The sequence below is a fragment of the Candida tropicalis genome (assembly GCF_000006335.3).
Source record: "Candida tropicalis MYA-3404 genomic scaffold supercont3.3, whole genome shotgun sequence".
Classification (NCBI taxonomy): domain Eukaryota; kingdom Fungi; phylum Ascomycota; class Pichiomycetes; order Serinales; family Debaryomycetaceae; genus Candida; species Candida tropicalis.
The window spans coordinates 180052-197626 of NW_003020055.1; the positions used below are offsets into that span (position 1 = coordinate 180052).

At 32.4% G+C, this 17575-nt stretch overlaps 6 protein-coding genes across 6 annotated transcripts; 3 read left to right on the plus strand and 3 right to left on the minus strand. All coding sequences in view use genetic code 12, as the record gives it.

The window, feature by feature from the left end:
- Positions 1-1642: 1642 nt before the first annotated feature.
- On the minus strand, positions 1643-3013 carry CTRG_02195 (uncharacterized protein; the record flags this gene model as incomplete). Its single annotated transcript, XM_002547852.1, has 1 exon — positions 1643-3013. One exon carries the CDS (start codon positions 3011-3013, stop codon positions 1643-1645), a length of 1371 nt encoding a protein of 456 aa, XP_002547898.1.
- A 194-nt stretch (positions 3014-3207) lies between these two features.
- On the plus strand, positions 3208-6252 carry CTRG_02196 (uncharacterized protein; the record flags this gene model as incomplete). The annotated part of the gene is made up of 1 exon (XM_002547853.1): positions 3208-6252. One exon carries the CDS (start codon positions 3208-3210, stop codon positions 6250-6252), a length of 3045 nt encoding a protein of 1014 aa, XP_002547899.1.
- Positions 6253-6447: 195 nt separating this feature from the next.
- On the plus strand, positions 6448-10665 carry CTRG_02197 (uncharacterized protein; the record flags this gene model as incomplete). The annotated part of the gene is made up of 1 exon (XM_002547854.1): positions 6448-10665. The coding sequence occupies one exon, from the start codon at positions 6448-6450 to the stop codon at positions 10663-10665; it is 4218 nt and encodes a 1405-aa protein (XP_002547900.1).
- Positions 10666-10725: 60 nt separating this feature from the next.
- Positions 10726-11802, minus strand: CTRG_02198 (uncharacterized protein; the record flags this gene model as incomplete). The annotated part of the gene is made up of 1 exon (XM_002547855.1): positions 10726-11802. One exon carries the CDS (start codon positions 11800-11802, stop codon positions 10726-10728), a length of 1077 nt encoding a protein of 358 aa, XP_002547901.1.
- Positions 11803-12603: 801 nt separating this feature from the next.
- CTRG_02199 (uncharacterized protein) lies at positions 12604-13566 on the plus strand (the record flags this gene model as incomplete). The annotated part of the gene is made up of 1 exon (XM_002547856.1): positions 12604-13566. One exon carries the CDS (start codon positions 12604-12606, stop codon positions 13564-13566), a length of 963 nt encoding a protein of 320 aa, XP_002547902.1.
- Positions 13567-13741: 175 nt separating this feature from the next.
- Positions 13742-16036, minus strand: CTRG_02200 (uncharacterized protein; the record flags this gene model as incomplete). The annotated part of the gene is made up of 1 exon (XM_002547857.1): positions 13742-16036. The coding sequence occupies one exon, from the start codon at positions 16034-16036 to the stop codon at positions 13742-13744; it is 2295 nt and encodes a 764-aa protein (XP_002547903.1).
- Positions 16037-17575: the final 1539 nt, after the last annotated feature.

The following is a 17575-nucleotide window of genomic DNA, read 5'->3' on the forward strand; positions in this document are numbered from 1 at the left end:
TCGCTTAGTTGTAGAGGTTCTCTTGTTTTTTTGGGCGAATATCAACAACAGTGTACTCCATTCGTATTTCAATCCACATTTATTGACTTGACTACAGGCCACAAAGCTTACCTTCCTTTTCCATTTCCTTTTCCTTTTTGTTTCCTCTTTCATCTAATTTCAATTTTAATAAAACGTTTTTTAGCGCTGATATAATCGTTCAATAAATAACCACAAAATTAGTTAATCCCACATTAAAATTCATTGTACAAAGATATCGGAACAATAACCGGAATAATGCCTCTACTTTCCGGTTTTTGTAACAACAATTATTTTTAACAATTTCCTGTAATATTAACTTACTGATAGTCTTCCCCGGTTAAGGAGGAGGAGGACTGGCTGGTCTGAGTGAATTAGAAAATTTTTAGAGATGAGTGTTGGGTTCTAGTTAACTTGGGTTCTTCGTTATTTGGTCCCATGAAATATGTAACCATGAAATTTCGTCTAAATGTTAATAGACACAAACTACTAGCGGTTACGAGTATCCATAGAGTATCGTTTACCCAGTTGTTCATTCATTCATTCATTCGGTCATTTGTTTATTTCACTCCTTAACAAGCCACAATTGAACAAAATGTTGTCATTCTCATAATTCTCTTCAATGTCGTACATTGAGATAATAAACGCTACCATTCGAACTAAGCCTGCCTGCATTCTTTCTTCTTTCATTTTTTATAGGAGCAACTATCTTAATCTCTCTATCTATCTATCTTTATATAGTCACAGGGTTCTATACAGTATTGTGAGATAAGGTATTGCCAAGTATTGATCACATTAGCAACAACACCAATATTTACATGACCCATTACTTGTCTGCATCACAGCCCTTAGGCAACATAAATTGAACTATGTAATGTATTTGCTAAATCAAATATATGTCCTAAAAACACCATTCTATATTCGATGACACACACACTCTCTCTCTCTTTTCCGTGATGATGTCACAAGTATTCAAAAGCAACAGCAACTGAAATAAAAAGATATGAAATTCAAATAATGTTACCGTACTAGTTGAACATCACACCATAATATTCCATTTGACAGTAAACTTCATCGTAATGTTCCTAATGGGCTTTTTCTTTGTTATGTTTGCCGTTCCCTTGTTGTAATATGCAGACACACACTTTAAGGTTTAGAGATTGAATTCAAAGTTCATGTCTTCAACACTTTGATCTGCATGGTCGGTTAAAAAAAATGTACTTTGAAGTCGGTTGCTATTGTTGTTGCTGGTATTCATACTCCCATCTTCACGATTAATTACGGAAATTGCGGTTACACGGATATATTAATCCGCATCATCAATTCAAGTAAAGGAAAAGCATTCGAACAAATTAAATTTCTAAACTAATGGTACATGCATGGTGCATGGTGCATGAGAGATCTATCTATTTATCTAATATCAACGGAAGTCCGTCTAGTTGATTAATTTCATGTTGTTCTTTATTGTTTATCTTTTTATTTTATATTCTTCACCTGCAAAGACTAAAAAAATTTGAAATTTCTTTTTCTATTAAAATTCAAGACATGCATTACATGCTCGTGTACGTGCACGTGCAAGCACACACACTCACACACATATTGATACAGACACTGACACTTTAATTCAATATGTCAAAATATCCACAACTATATTAACAACACTTACCAATACTTGAATACCAACAAGAACAACCACTATGAATTCCAAATTTTCTTCATGTGAATGCCCTAATTGTTCTTTCAACATCAGCAATAAATCAGATATGACTTCCAATCTTTGATTCAATAATTCAACACGTTGATTAATTTCTAAATACCCCCTCATCGCTTGATAAATCGGCTCTAAATGTGGCTCAGACCACATTAACTCTGGAGAATCCAATACTGATCCATGTAAATTAATATTTATTCTCAAAATAAATAATTCCCCAACTGATTTCATGATTTCTTCCCTGGTCATTTCAACTTTACCCGTTTGAGCAATTTGTTGAGGAATATCTTGAGTATCTTCAATTGTATTATCCACCAATTCTTCAAACAACGAAATCTTAACTGATTGCGCCAATCCATGCGAAATCGACAATTTCAACATATAATTATCATCATCTCTTAATGTAATAAAATCATTATAAATTCTTGGCTGGTACGATTTGGTAATATAATAGTTGAATTCTTCAATTTGAATATCCTCTTCTGATAACTTTTCATTTTCAAATCTTTCCAAATCATCTAAGAATGCTGCTTCTTCTTTTAATGTATAACCCCACATTATAACAACTCCAAATTCGAATACAAAAATATCATTCTTCTTACCAATATCAATTTCTCCCCCTTCATCTGCTAATCTGATGAGTTTCCTCTTGTCTTCTTCGTCGGTGCTAGTACTAGCAGATCCACTACTATTACTACTGCCATGTCGCCAATCTTTATATGTGAATGGAGTATATATACATTCGTCAAACATTTTAGGACTAGTATTATGAATTTTCTTCTTATCCTTCAACCATCTTAATAATTCCTTCATCTTGTATGATCCACAAGTACAATAAGCAGTAACACGAGGCAATAAATCTCTATGCAGTTTGTTTAATGTCTCAGCATCTTTACGCGCAGTTGTATCAGTGATCTTCTTAACTTGTGAATAAACTCTCGTGGGTTTATCATCATCTTCCTCATCGTCATCATCAAGAGTTGAATTATCAAGATCAGGGTCTTCCGGTAACAATTTAAGTTTTTGTGATGTTCTACTTGTTCTCTGCAAACCAATTTTACTAGATTTAACCATTTTGGAATTGGATTTCACTGATCCCGTGGGCGATGGCCCAGGTTGATTTGATCCTGCTGTTCCTCCCACTCCTACTCCTACTCCTCCACTCGGTGGTGGGGTGGTACGCGGTAATTGTCGTTCTTGTGTATTAGTAGATGGTAATATGATTGGATTTTCGGGTATTTTCGACAGTAGAAGTGGAACTCTATCTGGATCTGAACTTGACATTGTGTATGTTGATGATTAAAGGTTTGGCTGTCCAGTGTTTGTCTCTGGTTATCCTTGTTGCTGTCTGTTGATTCTTTTTTTTTTCTGGTTGCCGAAATTTTTATCTCTTTAGGCGTGGACCTGGAGGCGTGTGCGACGTACAGAAAACAAAAATGTGAGACAAGTTTATCTGCAGGATTTTGTTAGCACGAGCGATGCTCTTCACAAGTTACCAAACAAAAAAAGAAAAAATTATGAAAATTTTTAATCTAACTATAGATCAAGAAGCTGTCACTATATCTCCACACTTACCGATTCATACCATGCTGAAACCTAGAACTAAGACTACGGAATCTAGTAGGAGACATGCTTTTTCATCATTCCGTGAAAGAGTCGACTCAATAAGAATCGAACCAAGTAAAAAATTAACGAAAAGAGTTTATGATTATATCGATACAGAAGATCAAACCGATTCATATTTCTTAACTACATTAGAACATTGGAAAGAAACAAACTTATCAGGAGTCTTCACTGAGTTTTTAAATCAAGTTGAACAACATTGTCAATCATTACCTCAATTAATATACCATAAAGATTTAATTTATCAAGCTTTAAATGAAGCGATTGCTAAAAATGATGTTCATTCAATTCAACCATTATTAGAATTATTGTCCCAATTCATTCATGATTTAGGATCGGATTTCTTGCCTTACTATACTCAAACTTTAAAATTGTTAACTGAATTAGTAATGGAAGTCAATCCAAATGATTATCAAAATAATAGAAACAGTTCAAATGTTTTGGAGTGGGCTTTCAACACATTGGCATTTTCATTTAAATATTTATCAAGAGATTTAATTAAAGATTTAAAACCTACATTTATTGAATTATTACCTTTCTTGAAATTAACTAAGAAAACTTATATTTCAAGATTTTGTGCAGAAGCATTATCATTTTTAATTAGAAAACTGAGTTCTGATTCATTAGTTGAAATCATAAACTTTTCCCTATTTGATCAATTAGATGAAGTATTGAATAATGATTCATATTGTGAATCTTTGACTATCTTGTACAGTGAAGCCATGAAAAACACAAAGGGTACATTCCATTCAAAATCTCAATCCATCTTTCTGAAGTTAATGGAGATTTCATTATACAAAATTGACGAGAAAGCACACCCTAAGCTTATAAGTATAATTTCAGATATAACCCTTGAAATCCTAAACCATGGTACTGCTGAATCCTGTGATAAGTTTTACGTTATGGTCACTGATTACTTGAATGAGTTGTTGGAGAAGAATACTAATGAATTGGAATTATTAACTTCATGTCAAATATTATCTACATTATCGTTTGCTGAATCAGGTAAAAAAATCAACAATTGGGACGTTGTTCTTAATGTAGTTGACACATTAGTTTCTAAATTTCCACAAGAAACTTCACAAGAATTAATGGAATCATTCTTATATCTTATGGTCATTGTATTTAGAAATGCTGATATTCAATCCTTGACAATTCGTCACAAGAAATACTTGGATGCCGCTTACAAGACTAATGGATTTTTGACTTTTGCTGAAGGGAGTTTATCTGTCTGTACTGCAAAAGTCACCAATTTTGGAATTTACAAGTATATTCAAAATTATATTAATAATTGTACCAATGATGAAGCGGAGTCTTTGACATTTTTCTTAGAAACTATCAATACCACCACTAAATTTGTCATTCCAGATTCATTAGCATCTGATATCAGTAAGAAAGTCAATTCCGATATCAAATCAGGGTCATTTGAGTCAATCTATTGGAAATTATTATTGTTGAGTTATTCCAATACATTCAAAGAAATTGAATTGAAATTATTGAAAGATTTATTATTCAAACTTCGAAGTTCATCACTTGATAGAGAGTTGGCAGCTATTGTATTGAATATTATTACTCAAAAATTAAATGAAACTCCAGATTCAAAATTACAATCAGAAATCACTACATTCTTGGAAACAAATTTCAATAAATTTGACAAATCATCAAAATTTTTATCTTCATTAAGAGACTATATTTTAGTTACTAAATCTGGAAATTTCTTGAACAAAGCTATCCAGTGTTTACATTATCCTACTCATGAATTACGTACCAATGCCATTGAATTGGTTATTACATTACAAGAAGAACCAGAACCATCAAGCATATTATCACAAATTAGATTAATTGAACAAATTCCATTGAATATTAGTACTGGTAGAGATATTACCCTTCGTATTAGAAATTTAGCAATCGAATATCTGAAAGAAATTAAACCTTCTAATATTGATAAACAACTTATTGTCAACTACTTATTTGGGTTACTTTCTAATAGATTTCAACCTTGTTGGACAGCGGTTTATGAAGCATTACCAATTATTGCTAGTTCTTGTAAACCTGAAATTTGGGAAATTGCATACAAATTACTTACATTGGATTATAATCAACAATCTTCTGATGTTATCGATGAATCTTTTGGTGTTGAAAGTAGCTTGATTGATTGGCAACCTAGAAATTCTAGATTATTGAACAATTTTGAAACTTTTGATAGAAACTACTTAGAACCATTCAGAAACATCACCAATTCTTTAGTCAAATTATCATCTAATAAAGATGGGAAATTTGAAGAAATGGTTAGATCACATGTTTTAGCAGCTTTGAAAACCGTTCCTTCAGTGGCTGAATATAATGTTACTAAATTGATCCCAATAGTTATTAATCAACCAACTTCTTCTGATGATGGAGATACAGATGAATTACAATCCTGGTCAAGAAAAGATAGAAACGACTTGCTTGAGTTATTCACCAAATTCAAAAAGATTAGTAAAGTTCCTGAAGCAGATGAATTGTATGATTATTTGTTGAATTTATTAACAAGTAAATTCCTTAAAGTTCAACAACTTGCCCTTGATGTTTTATTTAATTGGAATAACCCTTCTATTGTCAAATACAGAGATAATCTTAAGAATCTCTTGGATGATACTATTTTCAGTGATGAAATTTCTAAATTCTTGACTTCAAATTCAATAATTGAAGATCAAGATAAACCAATCCTTATGCCATATGTAATTAGAATTTTATTTGGTAGAGTTCAAGGTTCGCCAAAAATTAATATTAAACATGGAAAGAAGTTTGCCGTTATCACCGTTTTACCAAGTTTAAAAGATTCAGATATTATTTCATTTATTGAGTTAGGTGCAAACAAAACCGGATACAAGGAATTCTTTCAAAACAATTTACCCTAAGCAAGTCTTGGCTTAGATCAATCTGAATTGAAAAAAATCAATGGGGTTATTAGTTTATTACTGGAAATCTATGAAACTTTGGGTGCAAATTATAGTGAAGCTTTGAAATCAACTATTGAACCATTGGTATTTTCCCTTGTATCTGCTCAAAATCGATTAGAAACAAGTTTGACTGATTCTATAATTACTGAAAAGATGGCCAAGAATATAAGACTGAATGGTATGAGATGTTTAACGGAATTGTTCAAAATCATTGGTGATAAATTTGATTGGTCAGATTATTATGACTTGATCTATACTAATTTGTTGAATCCAAGAATGAACAATTTTGCTGATCAAAATTTACAACAACCATCAGCAATGTTGAAATTGATTGGATTTTGGATCACTCAATCAAACAATTTACCATTCTTGTACATGGATGAATTTGCCCCAGTAAGAGCTATTTTATCTTTATTGGGCAGAACAGAAGCTAAAGAATCAGTTATGAATACTGTTTTAGATTTCACAATTAATTCATTAGAAAGAAAAGATGAAATGGATGAAAGATTCTTCACCTTATTGGCATTTGTTGTTGATTCTTTGTTACAAAACTTGCCACAAATTATTGCAAATATCTATTCTAAAGAAATGGGTGCACGTGCAATCAAATGTTTGTTGTTGTTAATTTCTGGTAATTATATTGAAGATCAAGAAACTAAAGCTTCATTAATTGGCTCATTAACATTAGCTCTCGAAAAGAATAATGCGCAAATTGATCTTGATAACAAAGCAAATATTCTTGTTTCTTTATCATCTTTGATTGATGGTTATGATTGTACATTTGAAGAAATTTTACCATTGTACAAAGTCATTTCTAAATTATTCAAGATGTTTGTCGCTAAAAATGTTCGTGAAACTTTGGTTATTGTCATTAATTCAATGGGTAATAAATTCAAAGAAATTGAACCTATTTCAGGAGTTATTTCCGGCTTGAATTCATATACTGAAAGAATGAATGAGTATGATTTTGAAAAAAGACTTGAATCTTATAGATTGGTCAATGAGGAATTATATAAGTCATTAACTCCAATCCAATGGTTACCACTTTTATATTGTGCTTTGTTTTTCATTAATGATAAAGATGAATTAGCAATCAGAGTCAATGCAGGTTATATGTTGAAGAGATTTGTTGATTGTTATTCTGCATCAGAACATCCAAATGAATACATTAGATTATTAAAAGATATTATTCTTCCAAACTTGAGAATTGGTATTAGAAAAGAAAATGAAGATGTTCAAACTGAATTTATCTTGTTGTTAGAATATATCATTGAACATTCTAATCATTACACTGATTTAGAAGATATGAAAGTATTAGTTGGTCATGAAGATGATGAAGATAATTTCTTTCAAAGTATTAACAACATTCAATTGCATCGTCGTCAAAAAGCCATTAGAAAATTATGTGACTATAAGAATGACTTGAAAGAAGGTAGTATTTCCCATTACATTTTGCCTATAATTGAAGGTTATGTTACTTCAAAGGAAGATAAATACAGAAATATTGGTTTAGAAGCATTGGAAACTATTGGTGTTTTATTAAGATCAATCACTTGGAATCAATACAAAGCAATTGTTAAAAGATATATTGCCAATTTGAAATCTCAAGATGGCTTGAAACAAAAGGTCAATTTAATTGTATCTGTCTCATTTGCATTATCAGAATCTATTAAACAAGGTACCAATAAGAACCTTCCTGATCAAGAAGAACTTGATCGATTTATCTTGTTTGAAGTTTCTCCACCATTATTAAAGATCTTACAAGTACGTGATGATGACACTATTGTTGCTAGAGCACCATTAGCAGAAGCTTTAACTAATTTCATGTTGTGTATTACCAAAGATAAAATCGATGGTGAATTACCAGGTATTTTAACAAGTACTTGTCAAGTTATGAGATCAAGATCTGAAGAATTAAGAGATGCGATTAGAAAAACTTTGGGTAAGATTGCTATTTCATTGGGTCCAGAATATATGACTTTTATTCTTAAAGAATTGAAAACTGCTTTGTCTAGAGGTTCACAAATTCACGTTTTGAGTTTCACTGTTCATTATTTGTTAACTTGTATTAATTCCGTTTTGAAGCATGGTGATTTAGATGAATGTATTCAAATTATCATTGACATTGTTATGGAAGATATCTTTGGTGCCGCTGGTCAAGAAAAAGATGCTGAAGGTTATACCAGTAAGATGAAGGAAGTTAAATTTAAAAAGAGTTTTGATACTGCTGAAATTATATCCTCAAATGTTTCATTAAATAAATTTGGAAACATTATTGAACCAATTAAATTATTGTTACAAGAAACAATTGCACACAAGACTCAAGTTAAATTGGATGAATTGTTGAGAAGATTATCTCTTGGTTTGAATCATAATGAACAAGCTTCCCATATTGAAATCTTGCATCTTTGTTATGAAATCTATATGATGTCAAAGGAAAATGATGAAGTTCAAGAAGCTAAAGTTTCAGAAAAAGAACAACATTTCTTGACTACATTGGAAAGAAAGACCAAGAAACATGTTGATAAATCGCTTTTTAAACAAACCATGCAAAGACTTTCATTTGAATTGTTAAGAACTGCCATTTCTCGTCATGATAATTTATTAACTGTGGGTAATTTACAAGGATTTGTTCCATTATTAGAAGAAGGTGTCAAATCAGAAAATGATACTGTTATTACTGCCTCGTTGAAAATCTTAAACATGATTATTCGTTTACCATTCCCTGATCAATCTATATTCAAGGCTTGTGCAAGAAGATCATTAGTTTTGATTAAAGATTCTCCATCCACAAACCTGGATGTTTGTCAAGCAGCTTTGAAATTCTTGGCTACTACAATCAGACATAATCCAGAAGTCACTATGAAACAATCAGCTATTAGTTATGTATTAACAAGAATTCAACCTGATTTAGAAGAACCAAATCGTCAAGGTTTGGCATTCAATTTTTTGAAAGCTGTTGTTGCTCAACATATAATGATTCCAGAAATCTATGATTTAATGGATAATGTCGCTAAACTTATGATTGTTAATCATTCTAAAGAAATTAGAGATATGTCAAGAAGTGTTTATTTCCAATTCTTAATGGAATATGATCAAGGTAAAGGTAAATTGGAAAAGCAATTTAAATATTTGGTTAGCAATTTATCTTATCCTACTGAAGAAGGTAGACAATCAATTATGGAATTGATTCATTTGATTATTATGAAAGCTGGGTTGGAATTATTGACTAAATTAGCCAGTTCTTTCTTTGTTGCTCTTTCCAGTATTTTAATTTCTGATGTCTCAAGTAGATGTCGTGAAATGGCAAGTGCTTTGATTACTTCAATCCTAAAGAAATTGGATAACATTGATAACATTGAAAAATATTGTATTTCATGGTTAAAACAATCTTCAAACAGTTTATTAAAAAGATGTGGTTTTAGTGTTTACAAATTAATCATCAATGTTTATGGAATGGGTAAGAATAAAGAATTGGATAAAATCGCTAGTGATAACATCTTAAGAATCATTGAAAGTGCAAAGAATGATGCAGATGATGAGAATACCAAAAGTGAAGATGTTGAATGGGAATTGCTTTATTCATCTCTTTCAACATTCAGTTCCATTGCTTCTAACATTAAAGAAAAGATTTTTGAATATGGTAAAATCTGGCAAGGTATTATTGATGTTTTATTATTCCCACATTCATGGATAAGATTAATTTCATGTCGATTGGTAACTATATTACTTTCAAGTGAAGATGCATATGAAGATTATGATTTACCAATAATCGCCAATAGATTAATTCATCAATTAAGAGCTCCTTCAATTTCAGAAGACTTGGGTACTCAAATAACCAAGAATTTAGTATTGATTGCTATGAAATGGGAAGATCAACAAACTAAATGGGATGAAGAAATTGCTAATGATGTTATGTTATCAAAAATATGTGGTATCATTAGACTGGAACAAGTTCATTCATTGGTATCTAAGAAATCATGTATTAAATTGACTGCTATGTTTATTCAATTTACTAAAGAGGATAGAATTCTCAAGATTTCTGAGATGATTATTTCTGCATTATACAATTATACCGATTCACAATATGCAACTCCAGATGATGAATTGACTAATTTGAGTACAGAAGCATTGGATTTGGTTAAAGAAAAGATTGGTACTACAGAATATACCAAATTGTACTCACAAGTTAAACGTAATGTTAACATTAGAAGACAAGAAAGAAGGGCAAAGAGGTCACAACTTGCGGTGTCTGCTCCAGATATTGCTGCTAAGAGAAAGTTAAAGAAACATGAAAGAGTTAGAGAAAAGAGAAAGCATGAAAAGGATGCTAATGGTTATTATAAAGCAAAAAAGAAGAGAATGATTTAAATAGACATAAAAGAAGTTGTATAGTCAATAACACTTACTTGTACATTAATTTTTAAATTATTAATTCATTGGTTCATCTTTACTCTCAGATTGTGGAGCTTCTGAACCTTCTGTAGTTTCAGTGTTGATAGCAGCTTCGGTATCAGTAGGAGCAACAACAGCAGCAGCAGGGGTAGCACTAGCCTCGGTTTCTGGTTCAACTTCAGGTTCGGATGTTACTTCAGTATCAACTTCGATTTCAGTAGGTGGAACAGTTTCTTGTTCGGAAACTATTGGTGCAGGAGATGATGCAGGAACTTCAACTGGTTCAGTTGGTGCCGTGTCAACGACAAGTGCTTCTTCGGGTTGTGCTTCTTCTTCTTCTTCTTGCTCTTCAGCTTGTGGCTCTCCTTCTTGTGGTTCTTCTTGTTGTTGTTCGGTTTCTTCAGGCTGTTCCTTCTGTTCGATTTTTTGTTTCTTCAATTCAGGTTCTCCTCCTTCTTTTCTTTGGTGATATTCGGTCATCTCACGTTGGTATCTAATTCTGTCTTCTTCGTATAATTTAAAATAAGGTCTTCTGTCTTCTTCACTTAAATTCCTCCATGCTTCTGTCATACTTCTTGATATGTCACTGGCATTTGGATCACCCAGTTTAATTCTTTCCTTTTCCAATTCACAAAATATTAGATAAGCATTAGTAGGACGCTTTGGCAAATCTGGGTCTCTTGCCTTTTGTTTTCCCATAGTCGTGCTTGCAACATCGGATGGACTTCCTCCACTACCATTACCACTGCCTCCTCCAGATCCTCCTGAACCACTAGCATTTGCTCCAGACCCACTTCCGGATCCAGACCCTGTTGTCTTTGATTTGGATTTAGAACCTTTTTTAGATCCATTTTTTGATTTAATTAAAGAATCATCTAAGATAGTCGGAGTTGGTGGGCATGCCATTTCTTCAAAACTAACTATTCCATCCGGGATTTGTTTGGCTCTATCTTCTAATCTTTCCAATAGTATGGAATATTCTAATCTTAATCGTCTAATTGATGCCAGTGTTCTACTAAGAGCAATGGTTGCTATCTCGTTACTTTCTTCAACTTCCAATACACGTTTCTTCAATTCTTTGCATTTTTGTTTGAATCTCTCCTCTAAAATCATGGGAATTGTTAGTAACAAGTGTTCCTGATATCAAAAATTGGTTTGCAACGTATTACACATACCTTCACTTTCTGGGATATTATCTTTAGATGGTGTCTTCATTTTGTAATGGCTCTGATGATAAGTTTGTTAGTTTGTTGTTGTTGGAAATTTTGAAACAATTTTTTATTTTTTTTTTTTTTGGTTGTTGATTTTTCGTTCATCGTTGACTTGGTGGAATAAGCATTTCTCTCACCCACTCCTGCCCCCAACACGGCGACCTCCATGACACAATTCATAGTAACAACAGATCAACCAACAAAACGAAAGGTATGTAGCCAGTGATATTCATATCGTAGGTGTGCAATCTGACTAACTATATGATGTTAGAAAACTTCAATTGCGTGTTTGAATTGTCGTAAACTACACCGTAAATGCACCGCCATCAAGAACTCCCCACAGTGTGAACCATGTTCAATTAAAAATGAAGATTGTCAATGGATAACTGAAAGGCCAAAACAGCGTGATCTGTTTGCCAGGTTTAAAGAAGAGGAGCTGATTTATTCTACAGTAATTTCCAGGAATTCTTCCAATAATTCCCAATTTGTATGTTCAACCCACCCCATTGCTTCCCTTTTAAGTACTGATAAATTTCTATGTTTTGATGGTGATAATTTTGGATTGTTTAATCCATGGAGAAACTCCCCAAATATTGAACCTTTGGTAGAAGATAGCAACTCGGAACTAAAAGAATATTTGAAAAGTCAAGGTGCATTCGTCCTACCTCCAATTGCAGAGCAACGTGAATTACTTACATCGTTCATGGAAAACATATACCCTTTTTACCCTGTGATTGAGAAAGAAGATTTGTGGAAATCACCACTACTATTACTAAACGCCATGTTTTTGGTAGCCACCAGGTGTCGACCAGGGGATGTACGAGAACGATGTCAAGAATTGTTTGAAAGGTGCAAATTATTAGAACTTTTAGAGAATAATAAAATAGTGTTGTTACAATCGTACTTACTAATGTCCATCCATGAAGAAGGGATAAATGGAAGCTCGTTATCCAAAGAATACATTGTTCGAGCCTGTAATTTGTGTGGGGATGTGGGATTGACTACATTATCTGGATCCAATGGTACAGTTCAAGACACCCAACATCGAGTATACAAAAAAATGTACTATGGCAAATCACTATTGAACAGATTGTTCTGGATTTCATATTGTTGTGATCGTCTAAGTGCAGCTACCCATGGAAGAGAAATTTATTTCAACATGAACGATGTTCTAGTTGATGAAGTATCAGGTGAATTCCAACACCTTCAAAATTTTGTTTCATTGGCGAGATTAGTTGAACGAACACTTTGGGCTCGTTATCGTCCTGTTCATGGAAGAAGCATTGATGAGCACTTACAGGATGATCTATTGCAATGGAAACCAATAGGTGAGATTGCTCACCCGTGGCTTGATTTGGTCCACTGTTATACATCAATGTTGTACTTGAGATGCAAAGTAGATCCCGTTGCTTCGGATCAAGAAGTATATAATCTAATTCATGAGTATGCTAAGCGTGTACTACTGATTGATGAATTGTGGTTTCAACTTTTCATTGTTGGTGTTCATGCTCTATTACATATAAGATCTTTACTGTCGTTACTCGCGAACGATTCTGGTAGTGACGAAGAAATGAAGAAAACTGTTATTCAAAGATTGAAAAATCTCAAAGGTAAATGGTGGTTAGCAGCAGCTGGTTTGAAGATGTTTGTTGATCAGAGTACTTAATCTCTGGATTAAGTGCCTACTTTATATGGGTACAATCGATGCTGATCTAGAAGTTACTTCCTTATCTTTCATTTCCAAATAATCATACATGTAACTAACTTGGTACTTCATTTATATATTTTTTTTTCCAATACAGAATAGATACACTAGTTGTACTAGTTCGACATTTATACGATTAAAATGAGTCAATGAATGAACAATCAGCTCCGCCTCCTGGCAGGGAATATGCTCCTAGTTTTGCCTTTTTCATTTGTACATAATCGTTATACCCAATAATTAACGAAGTTCCTGGCAATAAGCTCTCGAAATATGGTTTCTTCAATAACTCCTTATATATCAACTCTAATTCATCTGTGAATAACAGATTACGTTGTAAATCAACAAATCTTATGTTATCAGAAAACATTTCTTCCCCAATGTTAGCAATACCTTCAAAATATCCTTGCAAATTAATTGCAAAGAGACCAAGTAATTCAAGATTGGGTAAACTTCTAAAACTTCCAACAATTGATTGGAAGCTACAACACCCTAATTCTAAAACCACTAATGATTTCGGAAGTGAGTTTATATCAAGCTTTTTGAATTTCCCAGCAAATAACAGTAAGGTTTTTAATTTTTTGCATTCGCTTAGCTTCATCTTTCTAATCCACTTATCATTGATATGAGCACATGACAAGTATAGGGTTTCTAATTTCGTTGGTAAAACACAATTTTGACCAATCCAATTAACTGTCTTACCAATTGATGTTTCAGTCAACAGCAAAAACTTCAAAGAGACAGGAAAGTGACAAACGAAACTGAGATGTCTATTGTATGAAAGATCCAACAATTCCATTCCATCAGGGAACCTTGCTGAGATTTTCCGAATATCAGTGTGGTTAATCCCTAATCTTTCAATAGTAGCTGGAATTGTGAAGTTTGAAGTTTCTAATTTTATTATCTTGTAACAATAACTGAGTTTCAATGTTATAATATTTGGAGATATTATGTGTAGCTGTTTGAAGTGACACAGATGTATTTCTAATTTCAATAAGGAATCAGGTAGCTTACAATCAAAAACGTCAATTCCCTCCATACTGTACAAGCAAAGACGATCAAGGTTTTTAAATATCAGAATCTTGTTAATATCAATTTTCTGTAATCTTGGTAAATCAAAATTGACTGCTGTTCTAAGACTTGGACCAGATAGTCCCAATTTTTGTACTCTTTTAGTTAATGAATTTTCATAATTTAAATAGTCGTTATCTGTAATGTCATCGATGCCTGTTGTCTCTTCACTGGGTTTGTATCTAATAGTCAATTCTTTCAAATTATCTTTAAATGGAAGTTCCCAAGAATTAACAGTAAGATTCGTATCTGTGTTTTCTTTCTGTGGATAGTTCAATTGTATCGCATAATTATCATGTGCTAATATATCCAGTGAAATGTCCAATGAAACTAAAGTAGGTGGAAATGTACTAGCCATAAATTTAAGAACTTTGGAATATCCATCAGTATTCTCTATTGATAATTTTGATAATTCTGGTAGTTTCACTGCCAAATTTCTTGGAACCATTCTTGCTGAAGAACAAGTAAAGCTTTCTAAGCATTTTGGATACACCCATTTACAATTTATTGAATCATACTCTTCAATAGTGAATTTTTGAAGTACTTTTAAATGTGAAATATCAACAACCAAAACTTTTGACCCATCATATTGTGCTTCCCTGATATGCAACGTTCTCAATGATAGGGGCAGTTTCCATTTCATAGATGCCATAAAGTTAATGCTATCTTCAATCTTGAAACTACATTTAAGGTTTTGTAACTGACGTGGAATGTGCTTGATGTCGGATGCAGTCAAGAAATAGTTAACTGAAAGAGTTGTCAAACTGGTAGACTTGGACAATTTTTCCAAACCGTATCCTTCAGTGAGAGCCAAAGAAGTTAATCTCTGTGAAATATTTGCTTTAAAATTAGCATATGATAGTTTCAAATTCAATTCTAGTTTTAGACTACTGAATAATGATTCCGAAGAAATTATATCAAGTATCTTGGAAATATCATCAGTGCACATTAATTCATTACCCGACATATTTATTTCAACTTTTGATCTCGCAACGATTTCGGGGAACTCATTAAGCAAAACAATGGCTTCTGTTGGTTCTTGAATTATTACCTTTCTTGGTGAAAGTTTTGGGTTCAATTGAAGGAAGTAAACATAGTTGTATGCATTTCTAAAAACTGGAATTCCATTTGAAACCGTTGGAAAATGCAGAATTATATGCCATGAACCGCTGATTATTATGGTTGAATAAAATGATGAAATTGTGTACTTCTTGATGCAGGGTATATCGATAAGTTGGACCAAATATTCATTGGGAAGAAAATCAAAAATTATCTTGATTATCTCCACTGGAAGATCAGATATATTCATGGTGACTACAAACAGATTTGGTGAATATATTATTTCAGAAAAAAGAATACACATTTATGGGTGCTAATCAATGAAAAAGCATGCTATTTGTAATTGATAAAACAGAGGCTGTGCGTCATTACGAGATAGTATGTGGAGTAGATCTAATAAAACAGTTTATTCGTAAATTGTTATCACAATTATACGATCAGCAATACATTTACATGGCCCTCTTGAGTGTTTCTTGTTACTAACACCATAGTATACTAGAATGAAATACTCAACAACCATGACTGGTACTTCCACACTACTTGAAGAATGGTTCAGTGTGGTGTATGGAAAAATCAGCTCCATCCAAAGAAGAGGAGACATGTGGTATTCTAAACCAATTCTGGATTGTATTTTCTAAAAATAGATGATATTATGTAATCGAATGAATTAGGAAGGTCTACATGAACGGTAAGAGCTTGAAGAATGGAGGAAAAAAAGAACCAAGTTGAAATCCACGATTCTGATTATTTAATACCGTCGGGTTTGGGATGTTTTACTCAAACACCATGATTTGGTAATTAGTCAAAAGATTGTAGGAATTCATTGTGATTAATTCATACTTCATTTTTGGTAGGCACACTACATTGGTTGGGAGTGTTGCGGTCCATAATTGCACTGAATGGAACTCATGTATTTAAAACAGCCGTTAGTTGAAATATACAGAAAATTAGGGATTACCTACCGGTTAGGTACATTGAAAATTTGTATATATTTTAATAAGAACATAAAGTGAAATATAATAGAGATAACAGAGCAAAGTTTGAACTAAGGGGTAATGAGCATTCATACTGGGGTTAAATTGCATTTTGAGAGTACAATACTTTTAAGCCAAAACTAAAATTAAAAATGTAGGTTCTTTTGATTCAATTCCAGTGATATTTCACTGTTTGATGTATGAGTTCCTTGTATTCAATTTATGTTAACCTACAAATAATAATACTGTGTGGTAATTTTCACACAAAATAAGACAATGGAGGAAAACTTCCTATATGCCCATTTTCATTAATCCTACAGATAATAGATTCACAAAAGTGTTGTTACCAAAATTCTGTTGCATCACTGATAATTTTTCTACCTATTTTGATTACAAAAAAGATTAGATTTTGATCAACAGGCAAAATAAAACAAATCTCTGAGAGAATGTAGACGTAATTATACAATCAAACGGTAGAGTGCCTCGTCATCAAGTTCACTCTTGAGCCTCGATGATTCAATATAAATTTCTTGCCAGTTAAATTTACGAATACTTATCTAAGCCGTATTAGTTACTTATTAATTTCCTCAAAGCATCAAAATTACGAAGCACGATGAGTGATTCTGTGAAAATATTCATGAATTTGTTTAAGGAGCACAACAACAATTAAACAATTGGACAAGGGGATTTAAAAATAGACTCTAAATTAGCGATAATAATGGAACTAAAAATAGATTACACCTGATGCACAATAGGCACCATTTAGTAAGTACCTTTTATCAAATTCATTAAACAAAGATCATCATTTTATTTTTTAAAATATAACCAGAATGTTTTGTTCAATATGGTGGTATATTATTATAATTATT